This window comes from Argiope bruennichi, chromosome 6, assembly GCF_947563725.1.
Source record: "Argiope bruennichi chromosome 6, qqArgBrue1.1, whole genome shotgun sequence".
Lineage (NCBI taxonomy): Eukaryota > Metazoa > Arthropoda > Arachnida > Araneae > Araneidae > Argiope > Argiope bruennichi.
The window spans coordinates 66,716,749-66,730,228 of record NC_079156.1 but is presented as its reverse complement, the minus strand read 5'-3'; the positions used below and the strand labels follow the sequence as shown (position 1 = coordinate 66,730,228).

The following is a 13,480-nucleotide window of genomic DNA, read 5'->3' as shown; positions in this document are numbered from 1 at the left end:
TAAGTATTCTTATGAAACAAAAATTTTTGAAATCGATTCATAGTGATGGTTAGGGACCTCTGTAACTGGTCTTTCCAGTTGAGAATATATAGAGAAATATAGTTTTTTTTTTTAATTTCTGTGAAAAATGGATCACGGAAGAAGATAGGCGACTCTAGATGACATATCTAACGGTGTCTGAAAATTAATGCAAGATTTGAATTTGCCACCATTCGTGCAGTGCAGTAAAATGTTGGCAACACTATGAAAAAAATCCATTTGACAGCTGATGGTGTAGGGTTCGTAAAAGTGGAGCGTTACACGACAGAACAGCATGTTCTCATTGTTGAACAATATTCCAAAAATAATGAAAGTCTGTTGGCAACAGTTCGAAAATTTGAGAATTGGTCCCCTAGATCGCGGGATTTAACACCTTTGGATTTCTTTTTACGGGATTGTTTGAAGTTGGGGATCTATTCCAATAATCCCGTACTGCGCGTGTGCATGAAGGAGGAAATTCAACGGTGAATCAACGAAATTGAGCCACATTTGTGTAAAAGAGTCATGGAAAATTTGTGATTATGTGCCAGCAAAGTCATGGAGATCATTTCTCTATATGTTATTCCACACGTAACCCTATCCTGCATACTTTACGATTCAATAAAAATATATCAATTTAAAAAAATAAAACTGTGTTTTTTATTTAATTCAAATCGTGCGTTAACACATTGTTCTGTCGTGTAACGTTCCATTTTTACTAACCCTAAACTATGAGCTGTCAAATGTTTTTTTAATAGGGTTTCCAACATTTTAATGCACGAGTGGTGACAAATTCAAATCTTGCATTAATTTTGGAATGTGGATGATCTTTTAGATGTCACAAACTTATATATGAAAAAAAAAATGGCAAAATTAAACCAGTAGCTGGAGCTTATCTACTTTCATTGATTTCCCTTATTATTTTGAAAATATAGATACTTCAATTGTATTTAAAGCTAGAATACTATAGGGAAAATCAAAGTTAAGGTTTGCAGTTAATTGTTCGGCAGCAATGCATAATGCCATCTATTCTGATCCAATGGTGCTGAAAGCTGTCGAACAATAGAGTTTACATTAGAAGGCCATTTGTTTGCGATGCTCTCAAGCCTGTCTATTATAGGATGTGCTGAATTTCATGTCACGATTATTGCATGAGGAGTCAAGATGATTGAGAATGCCTCCTTTTCACGCATATATGATACTGTTGGAATGAATTGCAAAAATAGAATTGAATTACATTCAATTCTAGAAGAAATAATGTTTGAACTGTTAGAAACGAAAAAAAATGCAATTTATTGCTGGTTATGGAACAGCAATTTTTTATTTGATACGAGAGTAGTTGAAGTTATATTTTCTTACAAATTCGAATTTGTTTTGATTGACTGATTTATATTTGATTTTTTATAGCAATTGAATTCGAACCACTTATATAATGCCATCAGATATTTCAATCGTTTAATTTTTATGTATTGTTTATAGTTAAAGAAGAAAAATTATGTCTCTAATTTGGTGAATTTACATGGAACAAGAAAGTGAAGTATCAGTACCGCAAAAGACAACGAGCAATTAGAAGATAGATGACCCTAATAATTAAGTTTTTGTTATAAAGCTTTGTGTCGTCATGATGCTTTATTCCCGAAGGGAGATTCATATATATACATAAACAATAGATGTATAATGCTTTAACGTATAAGTCGATTTAATGCTTTAAATTACTCTCTTAAGAGAATCATTAACATAAATTTATGTTTAAAAATTTAATTTAAATTTAATCAATCAATATTCCCAGCAAAACTCGTGGATTGTAAAAAAAAAATCCAAAATTTCTGTGATAGCAAGTGTTATAAATGAAATATCCAAAACTGGATACAAAATATTTGAATAAAAATGTGTTCAATTAATTCAAATGTCTCGAAAAAACAAAGAGCTCTATTCGATAACGAGAAGTTCTGCAAAAGCTTTAAAATATCAATGAACCTTATTTCCTTTGGCAGATTGCTTAGAAGGATAATTATACTGTTATTTCACACATGACCAACAGTATTATGTTAACAAATTTATTGATTGAAGAATTTCGATAACATGTATGTATTTAGGATACATTATTCATGCAAAAAAAAAAATATCCTTCCCCATATGAGCTGTGTGACATTTTACTAAACCAAACTTCCACAGACGAGCGGGAGATCAATCGATGTTTTCCAATAGCTCGGCCTCTTCATTGACCTGATCTCATGCCATGTGATTTCAGCTGATAGTGTTTCTTAAAAAAAATTATCATGAACAAATATTGTTTTTTATTTTATTCTTTGTTTTTATTTATTTGTTCTTTCAATTTTTTTGTACTATTTTTCTCTTAAGAAGAAAGAAATCATCTCAAATTTCTGTTTCTAATTTCGTATCATTCAGAATGTATATATTCGTATCATTTAAAAAAATGTCTTCCACATTCCTAAAAGTTTAAATATAATATGAACAACCAAGTACTATGAGAAAATATTCTTGCCTTGCATAACTTCACAGTGTTGCTGTTTTTGTTGTTACTTATGGTACTTTACAAGCCCGCCGACAGTTATCTGTCAGCTATTTAAGCCTAGTGAGGGTGTCTTGTTTTTTCAGTAGTGCCAACTTGGACCAAGAGTACGACTTAGCTACTTCATGCGTCACATTCGCTTGCCTAACCCTTTTTTACAGAAAAGGGGGCACATTCACACAACTCACAGATAGAACACAGAAGAACAACCATGCCCGAACCGGGACTCGAACCTAGGAAGCCCAGATCACGGGAAAGACGCGATTTCACAATGTATGATCTATATATGCAGTTTTTTAATATTTAATTTCTGGAAATTTTAATACAACAAACCATCGTGCATTTTCAGATTTACAACATTTATCAAACACATCGTAACTGTGGATGGCAACTTTATAAGATACATAACAGTACCTTTACTTTATGAGATACTTAACTGTAACTGTATAACTGTATATACTGTAATTGTATCTTTCTCTTTCTTTTTTCCAGGGAAATATTTGGCACCATCTTTTTTCTTTCAACTTTACCCTAGAACTAGTGAATAATGTACCTTTTATAGCTACCGTAAGTATGAATGTTTCTTATCATAATTCTTGTGCTTCTTTCTGCTTCTTAAATGCATTTATTTTGCTGTAAAAAAAAGATGAATTGAAAGATTTGTTAAAAATTGGATAATTTTTCATTTTTTTTTTTTTTTTTTTCAAAAGTGAAAATATCTTTACATAAATAAGTCAGAGTTTCAAAAAATCCCAAGTCGTTTTAGTAAAATTATTCTCAGAATAATGATGTATATTATATAAATTTTCCGGATCTTTATTAATCTTGGTCCAATAGCTAGTTTCCAATAAATGACAGGTATATGCCGAAAATTGAAAAAATGTTTTAAAGGGCGTAAGGAATAATTATGGTTCCGTAAGCGTCTGTTGAAAGGAATTGTGAAATTTGAATTCTTATACATTTATCTATCTTATATGTTATATTTAGTAAAATATTCTTAACGAATTCACATTTTAAGGAAAAAAGTCTACTCCTCTTCGATTAAAATTAATCAATTTGGGGTGCTAAGAAAATCGCTATTTTAGATAATTTAACATTTCAAGGGCACCTTGAGTACAGACACATTGTGTGTTCGTCGTTGGTTCCACCTTGAGGTAAAAATAACTATGAGTATACAACGTTCTCTCGAGGTGACCATTTACTACTTTAAAATAAAGAAATTCAAAACTTCATAATTCGATCCATTTAATCACAGAATTGTGGGACTTTTTTTGTTTAAAATGTTAATGTATCAAAAATATTTTACTAAAGATGATTAATAAGACATACGTGTATAAATATTTTTGTAATTTTTTCTGCAGTACTTTTATTAACTCAATTGATCTTTCATCATTTACTTTATTTTTACAACTGGAAATATTTGTCTAATGGCTTAGGAATTACTAAAATTCTAATGGATAAGAAATTGCTTATTTAGTGACAATTAGAGTGGATATTGCTTATTGAGTGATGATAAAGTGGGCATATAAAGGAAGATTCAAAATAAAATCGGCAGAAGATAGAAGCAAATCAAATATAAGCAAAAAAATCAAAAGTTACACAAGAATTTAATTTTATAAAAGCCATCTAACTGATGCAGAAAACCGAAATGCGGTTGTTATGAGAACAAGTTTAGCTAGCTTTGTTATATTTATTTCCTGTTTCAAAGTAATACAAGGAGTATTTTGGGAAGAATTTCATAATATTGAGCCATGATAAGATGATCAAGATGATACCTGAGCCAATACCTGATCCCAATATGACTGATGTTTATTGTTTTTATGCTTTTTTTTAACATTTACTGCTTTATTGTCTGAATATCCCTTCGTAATAACCGTTTAAAATTGGTTATATTATAAAATGCATATCCACTTCATAAAATGAAGTGAGAAATAAATTAACTTTTATAATTAATTCATCTTTCCATATATTACCTCGTTGTTTTATGATTTAAATAACAATGCACAACAAATTGCAGAATAAAAAGTTAAATTTTTATAGGTAAGTAAATAAGCGTTTATTTTATTTATTTATTTAGTTTTTACCAAGGATTAGAATTTTTTTTTACTAAATAGTAAAAGTATTCATTGTTAAGTCAATGTCATAATTTTGTACTTAATGAATGTCAGTTGACGTAACGTAATTATGAAACTTAATTAATTTAGAAAAAGCTGCTTTGTCAGTTTATTTCATGTTTATTTTTTAAGTTTTAATGAGATGCAGATGCTCTGTGAAGTAACTAGCTAATTTAATGAAGATAAATTAGTTTATTTAATATCCTAACTGACTTCCTCTGTTAGCTCATAAATTATGTATGTAGGTATTTCATTAAATATTTGATTTACATATTTTGAGGGATTTTATATGCATTGTTTCGTTAACATTGCACTCCTTACAATTATTTAATACAATGCTTATAGTTACTGAAAGTAATGAAGTAGAGCGTGTTTTTTCTTTATTTTTTATTAATGAATTTCTGTATTAAAACATAGATAAACGTGAATTAATTACGTCTTTTACTTTTGAACAAGCAAAGAATTTCATGTGATCGACTAGTCGGACTGGTTTCACACAGTTCAAGTGCATACAGCACATGCTCGTAGTTCTTGATTACAGTCATACAAAACTTCTCGTCGCAATTAAAATATGTCAAATTTTAGATTACATTCAAGTATCAAATTTTTAAGTTTTTAGAATTTTCCCGAATCTTTTAAGTCAACTTAAAGTGAAACAACAGTGAATCGAACTAGATTTTATGACTAGACTTTAAAAATATAGACAAAATATATATATAGGACGCTGAGTGATCATCAGTAAACGTAATGGATGAGAAATCACGAATGTCAAAGATGCTGAACGAATGCTCAAGTCATGCAAAATCATGACAATGCATCAAATGACGGGAGAAGGATTTGTAAACAGAAAAATTATATAAAAAAAACACTACAATTTAATACTTCCAGAGCCTGGTTATTTCCCCAGTTTCGTCCATTATGACCTTTTCTTCTTTCCACGAATGAAAAACTTACTTAAAGGATAACAATTCTCAAGTTCTGAAGAAGTGCAACCAGTAGCGACGAAGTCATTGAACTATGTGACGAAAGAAGACTGACAATCCGCATTTATATCTTTGTATGAACAACTGCAAAAATGTATAATAGCTGAGTGGTGTTTTCTACATGTACTAAATATTTTGTAATAAAAATAAATTTCGAAAGTTTTTGAATGTAGCAGGACAAATAAATTAATATACAGGATACCACTTCATTCAAATTCGTAAATAATTTTAAAATTCATAAAATTGGAAGGAATTTTGTTTTTTAATAAGATTTCCGGATGAAATTTTTTGGTTTCAACTTTTTGTCGAAAGATGGCACTATAAGTAAGCAAATCAAATAATTTCAAACAAAAACTACATTTATTTGAGTACAGTCAGATGCTTGCAAGCATGTCACAGCACTGATTTGGTGTGTCCGCCATCAACAAAATCCATAGTTAGGAAATGAATGACTACTCCATTATGCTTTCCGAATCGATGCAAGGAATTTAATGGTGAAAGGAGTCTTTTTAAAATACATTAAAGACAAACTATTCTTGTAGACTCAAGGTTTAATACAATTTGAAATGTAAAAACCACAGGTATTAAGTCTTGTGAACAATGATATCTTTCCCATGGGCAGTGATGATTGATGAGTCGTACTTCAAAGAAGATTCTTCTTACCAACTTCTTCAATTCGGTTGTCATACGTGGAAGTGACCCATCTTGAAGGAATATCACTGTTGATTATTAATGTTCCAACACATACCATATCACTTTCTTCCCTAGCACTGATTTCATTAATTGAGCACTCCTTAAAGCGTGCTTTTATATAAGAGATTTCAAAGAAAACGGGCCCACAATAAAGAACGAAGTGATACAACATACCAATGTGTGGTGAACATTGTAAATCCTCAGTGCACGCATGTCTGTTTTCCTTTGCCCAGATTCTATAGTTATGTGCGTTGATTACTCCATGCAATCAAATATGAACCATTATATATTGAGCAGCTATTATTTCACTTGTGGTCGATTTTCGGCAACGTCAGATTGGCAAATTCCTTTTGCTTAGTTGGATTATTTAGTAAGGATTTGTGCACAGTCTGCAATTTTTATAAGTACATTTTTAACATGCCATGAAAGACGCCAGCTGCATAGAATTTCTTTCCACTCCTCTTGAACTACTTACTGTATTCGCTGAATGTTCCTTTAAAGCATTCATTAATCGTAGCAAAGACATCTATCAGGTAGACATGAGGGGACCTAAACTGTTCTTCAATGTCATCTGTATTCGAAAGATTTATAAAAAAAAATCTATTTCTTCGGAAAATTATAGCAAAGACTGGTATCTGGCAAAGGTGATTGGACCTGAACTTTTCTTCAATGTCATCTATATTCGAAATGTTTATAAAACTTCTGCTGAAGAAACGGAGCTCAGATAAAATAACTTAACTAATAGAGTTTTATCCATTAAAGTCACTATTGAAATGAAAGCTTTATGTGTCAAAACAATCAGAAACGAACTATTGTTCGTACACCCAGCATTTTATAACCCTCTGATTTATAATTTTTTTTAAAGAAAATTTTACTATTTCGTTTTTTTTTTTTTTTCTTTAACAAAAAATTACCTCTTTGTAAAAATAACTTTGATGTAAACTGCGTTCAAATATATTATAATTTTCTGCGTCAACTATACCATTTTAATATATTAACTTCTAATTATGTGAATTTCTAAATTATTTATGACAACTTGTACACGATACTGTATTTCGGAAATTTAATATATGAATGCAAGAATAAAACCATCTCAACTATACCAATATTATACCGCAAAAGAATGTGACATTAACTCTCACATGTTAGTGAAATAATTGTGAAATCGATACTATACTGAGTATACTATATGAATTGGTATCTCATATCAGAAACTGTCAAATTATAAAAAGAAACAAGGTGCATATTTCGTCAACAATATTTTAAAAGCTTTTCAGTGTTATTCTGATGATATGATCAAATATGATTCGTTTAAGGCTTGCTGCCTAATGCACTGAAATCTGTTATCTTGGGAAAAATATCTTACATTTTGGTATATCATGGGAATTTGATTTAATTACCAGTTTCTGTATTATCCTTGTTTCCTGGCCGTGGCACGATCGATCGTTCTAAAATGCGATGTTAAAAAAATTAAATTAACCTTAAAATGTTCTTTAACAAAATAATATAAAATTCCTTTTTAACAAAAGGAATATATTCACTCATACATTGAAAATTCCATTAAAATTTAGACATTTATACTATCAGATTCCGATGTGAAGTATAGCAATTTCTCATCTAAAACAAAGTATTTTTCATTTGTATTATCTTTCAGGAAAAAAGGTAATTTGACTAGCCTGATATTGTCATGAAGAAAATACTTTTAATTTTTTTTCTTTAAACCTAATTATATTTCCAGGAGAAATGGATGGAGATATTCTTTAAATAACGGCTTATTCTGACATTAATAAAGGTCTTCCGAAAACAATTTGAAAAGTATTCACTGAAAAATATTTAAAATTGGCAAAAGAATTTTTTTTTTTTTTTTGTTCACAAAATAGTTGAATGCATTTTTATGCATAGAAAAACTCTTTCCTGTTCGAAATTGATATTCAATATGAAAATAATTCGAAAGAACAAATAAAATGATCTTCCTTGTTAGAACTTCCATTAAATTAAATTTCCTACCTCCTTACTTGCTTCAATCGGATTACAGAATTTTTTTTTATGATACGAAAGTATTCTAACCTTGTTATAAGATGGTACTTTTTATGGAGGTATAAAATAACAGCAGCCTCCGCATATTTGATTTGCGATGTTCGATCATTTTTCTATATCGGACGGCCGCGGAATGAGATTTATTAATTCAGTTTTATTTTACATTCTACTTAGTTACTAAGAGTTTTTGTTTTGCCAAAAAAAAAAAAAAAATTGGAATAATTTTTATTTATAATGATAATACTTTCCGAAAAGAGTTCCTTTATACTGAAGGAATTATGAGGAAAATGTTGCCGAATTATTGTGGGGAAAAACAGCTGAGCTATTATAAAAAAACTTGTACGTGAAAATTTTTATGCTTTGTTCTTATAATTTTTAATTAGAATAACAAAGGATAAAAAAAATTCCTCCATAATTTTTTAAGCAGAATTTTTCTTTTCTCTGAAAATACATTATCGGTTACACAATATGCCTTTTTTTTTAATGGCGATTTTCCCATTAAAAAATAATTGTGCTTCTGTATAGTTAATTATCGTTTGCACATTTTTGCTTTCTTTATAAAAACATATTATGATTCTATGTATTTGGTTGGCTTGATATTTGAATCTTAATCAATCTTTTTCACGAAAAAGCGTTAAATAATTAAATCTATGGTTTCTATTATACAAGAAAAATAAATATGTATTCAGTTACACAAAAAATATTATTAAATTTTTTAACATTTATATCAGAGGATTTAGTCATGTAGAATAATAACTTCAGTTCTTTTTTTTATTTAAAATAAAATCTTATTCAATTTCATTATCTTATATAGCAAAAGGATTATTAGCAGGTAAGATTTTATCACACAGAAAATATACTTAAAATTCCATTTTTCGAATTTAATTATATTTATGCACGAAATTTCTGGAAATCTTATTTAAAAAAACAAAACAAATATTGAGATAAATAGTGATGTATTTCGGAAACGAACTGAATAAGTGATATTCAAAATATATTTTTTAAAATTAAATTTTTTTTCATCGTTATAAAATTTTTAAATGTGTTTTTATGAATAGAAAGACCTCTCGTGATTCGAAATTGATCTGGAGTATGAAAATTCTTCAATAACAACCAAAGAATAACGTGATCTCGCCTCTTCGTATTTTCTTTAAATTAAATTTTCTTTATCCATACTGGTTTCAATTGGATTAGAATGCGTTTTTAAGACATCAAAGTGTTCTAATCTTGTTATAGGATGATATGTTTTTGTTGAGGTGTAAAATAACACGAAGAACGCCCTTTGCATATTTGATTTTCAATGTTTTATCTTTCTTCAATGCTGGATGGCTAAAGAATGAGCATTATCAATTTGTTTTTATATCACATCGTAACATGCTGCGAAATATTCTTGTGATGCCAAATAAAAATTAGTAATATTTTTCAATTTAAGTAATAACGTTTTTGTGAAAATGATTTCATTTCTCTGATGGAACAATGTTGAGGAGAAAATATATTTCAGTCTGAAAATTGAGTTTCCGCTAAGGAAACTAAGGCTTACGCTTGATATTTTTAAAGAATGTTTTGTTATCAGTATAGAAAATAATTCCTATTAAAAGAAAGTAGAATATTTATATTTGTTATCAGTTGTATATTATTTTTTAAAGTAATTCACTTTAAAACAATATCTTTTGCAAGAAAAAAATATTCTTTGCAAGTAGAATTAATTATCGTTTGCACATTTTTCTTTCTCTAAGGATATGTTATGGCCTATGTATTCATTCAGTTGGCTTGTAGTTTGAACTTTCTTGAATCTTTTCTATAAATTTAAACATAAAAAAAATCTTAAATTTAAAACTGTTGATACTGAATTTTTAGCGTAATATATTAATTACTATTAACTGCTTTCTTGTGTAATTTAGTATAGTTTTAATAAATTATTACTATTTCTTATTATTCTTTCGTTTTCAGTTTGTTCATCCATTTTGTTTGCTTATTTTTAAGATTAATAAAAGTTATTTTTATTTAAATATTAATTTATTTTTTAAATATCATTTTTAGCGAGAAACGAATCAAGTCATAGGTATATGGGTTAGGATTTTTAAAGGTTAAATGTTTTGTTAAAATACAGTTTCTTTAAATAACCTTCTGCTTAGGTTTCTTAAAAATTTAAATAAAGTATGGCACGAAAATGAAACTTTTAAAAATTCACAAGTAATAAAATAAAATTCCATATTATTTAATTTAAATTCATTACGTCTTAAGAAGCATATTGTTGCTTAACAACCTTTTTAATATTTACAAACAGATCAAATGAAATATAACTCCGAAAAACCTTGTACATAAAATACTTTTTATTCCAAAATATAAACAAAAAAAGAGATCTTTACAAAATTCAAAATTCAATAATTTAAATTTAAATTCTATGTTATAGAAATGAAAGTTCATTCTTATTTAAAATTCATGTTTTTGCTTATCGACCTTTCTACATGAAAACTAGCTCACAAAGATTAATTGGTATTTTTTTTGAAGATGTTAAATAATGTACTCTGAATAAAATTGTAATTTGTAATTAAATATAGATCCATGAAATTAATTAAATTTTAAATACATATTAATGTTATTTGTTTTACAAAGAGGGTAAAAACCTTCTTTAAAAACTAATTTTAATTTTTTTTAAAATTATTCTTATAGTATAGAGCTATAAGTAGCAGGCTAGATCAATATTTTGAAACTATTTAATTAAATATTCTGTTTCATTAAAAAATTATTTACTAAGACTGCGTTCGTTTTCTTTTACCGTAAATAAAGAAATTCTTCTAATTAAGAAAAATTGATCGCACGGAAATCTCAACTCGTAAAAGAAATATTCTTTTTTTTTTATTATTATTTAAGATGATGTTCAATTAAGCGCTCGTTATTTTATGGTAATTTTCAAAATATTTCTTTTTCTAAAGATAAAAGGTCTTTTAGGAAATATGCAATTAAATATTTTTTTCCAATTCTTGGTATAAATAGTTTAGCTTAAGTATCAGTAATATTCCAAAGAACATCTAACAGAATATTTTTAATTATCCTATTTACCATCAAAACGAAAAAAAATTAATTGCTTGACTTTTTTTTCTCTTTTCTTTCGCCTCTTATATGAGGTGTACAAAAATCGAAGCACTGTAAATTGATTTTTAAAAAACTTAAAAGCGAGATTATGGTAAATCTTTACATTTCAGACTGCTCTAATTCAGAAGAATACATTTCTGAAATTACGCTTGTTTGTTTATCGATTTGTCTGCGTGTGAACATGGCAACGCAAAAACGATTTGAGCTAGAGTGATGAAAACTGGTTTGTGACTTACACACGAATTTTTTTAATTTTTGTCAAAATTTGAGCAAAATACATTTAGAGAAAATCTGTTTGGATGGCTATCTGATTATAAATGAATATGATAACTGCAAAAAGTAAAGATCCAGATAGATAAGATTTGGTTCACAGATTTAGAATGTTAATTGTAATTAAGTGACAAATTCGAAACCAAATTTGTCAACGGAATGGCCATCTGTTAATCTGAACTCGCATTCGTATAAACGCAATACTCAAAAACTTAATTAATGAGATAAAGGAAATTTAGAAAATAATCGTATTAAAAAACAATAATTCTGTGTGAAAAAAAGCCTGCATATTAAAGTTTTTTACTATACTATGAATAGAAATTGAACACTCATTTGAGAAATACTTTTACTATACTGAATACTCATGTGAAGGACTCTGAAAATAAAAATCTGAGCACTCGTGCATTCAGTGCCTAGCTCAAAATCTGTAATTTCATGAGAAGGGGGGATATTACCATCTCTATTTGATAGTAAGCGAGAAAATTTGAGGAAGACCACCCTCACTATTTTATTTTCTGCATGCGAAATATATATAGAAAAAGTAATATAATCATCCAAAAATTCATTTTCGAAATTTTGTTGAATTTTCCTGTTTTAGATTTTACCCGAATCCAAAAAAATAATTTTTTTTTTGAATTGTGTCTTTTTATTTATCTATCGTTGTTTAACCCTTTAAAGGGCCATTGTTTTCTAGTCATATTATGTTTAAATATTTTTAGGCTTGAAATTAGAATAAGAAAAGAGATTCATTTAGCTTATTAGAGAAATTTAATTTGATTAATTAATTAATTTGGTTCATTAATAATTAAGTAACAAATCAAGACATATCATTTTGTGTAAGATAAAGAACTGAAGCCTCTCAGTTTCTGTCTTTCTAAAAAAATTTGTCAGAACTTATACCAACCTACATAATTTCATACAAAGATTGATAAATTTGGTGGGAAGCATACTTCTCACGGCCCTAGAAAGGGTTAAATATAAAAACTTAAAAAAACAATGAATTACAGCAACAAATTTAGTACTAATTCTGCCTTTACACTAAAATTGCAAATTTCTATGAAATCCTGTAATGGTAATGAAAAGAAATCAGATTGTCTATGAAATTTCGAATTATAATAATTATACAAAATATTTTTCAGTATATGTCATTTCCATGTCTATGTGAACACTATAATTTATAAATGTAATTAACTAGATTAATAAAATTTGCATGTGATTTTACCTTAGACTTTTAGATCGGTACCAAAATTTGGACCAAATTCATCAAAAAGTTCAACGTATTTCGATATGCATATTTGCATGTGTATAAAAAGTATTTATAAATGTAATAACATAGACAAAGTAAAACTGGTACATGATCTTGTCATTAAAATTATAAATCTAAATAACAGTGACAATTAATCTAACATTAATGGCAACTAAGTTTATTTAAGATAATGGCATCACTTTTTAAAGGGAATTCAAAATTTATATAAATGCTTCTAACGTCAATTCTTTTTAAAGTTTTAAACACTGACTTTCATTTTTTTCTAATAGAACCGTCGCGACTTTAAGATGATGATTCTTATAGAAATAGATTTATTCAATATATTCTGGTTATTAATAAATGAGGGTCTTTTTAGTAAAGAAGACTTTTTGATTATGTTATTGATAAGTTAAACTCTTTATTAACCATCTTTGGCGACCAATTCTTTACCCAAACTGTTCTTATTTAAAATAATTGGCCTAACTAAAGC

The 13,480-nt window shown here is 28.0% G+C and overlaps 1 protein-coding gene across 2 annotated transcripts in view; it reads left to right on the top strand.

Annotated features, from left to right (window-relative positions):
• Window positions 1-13,480, top strand: part of LOC129972386 (potassium channel subfamily T member 1-like) — a 452,573-nt gene that overhangs the window by 307,583 nt on the left and 131,510 nt on the right. For both annotated transcript variants that reach the window (XM_056086510.1, XM_056086511.1), the window contains exon 7: window positions 3,044-3,118. In XM_056086510.1, coding sequence (XP_055942485.1) covers window positions 3,044-3,118 — 75 coding nt within the window. The remainder of the gene's footprint in view (window positions 1-3,043; window positions 3,119-13,480) is intronic.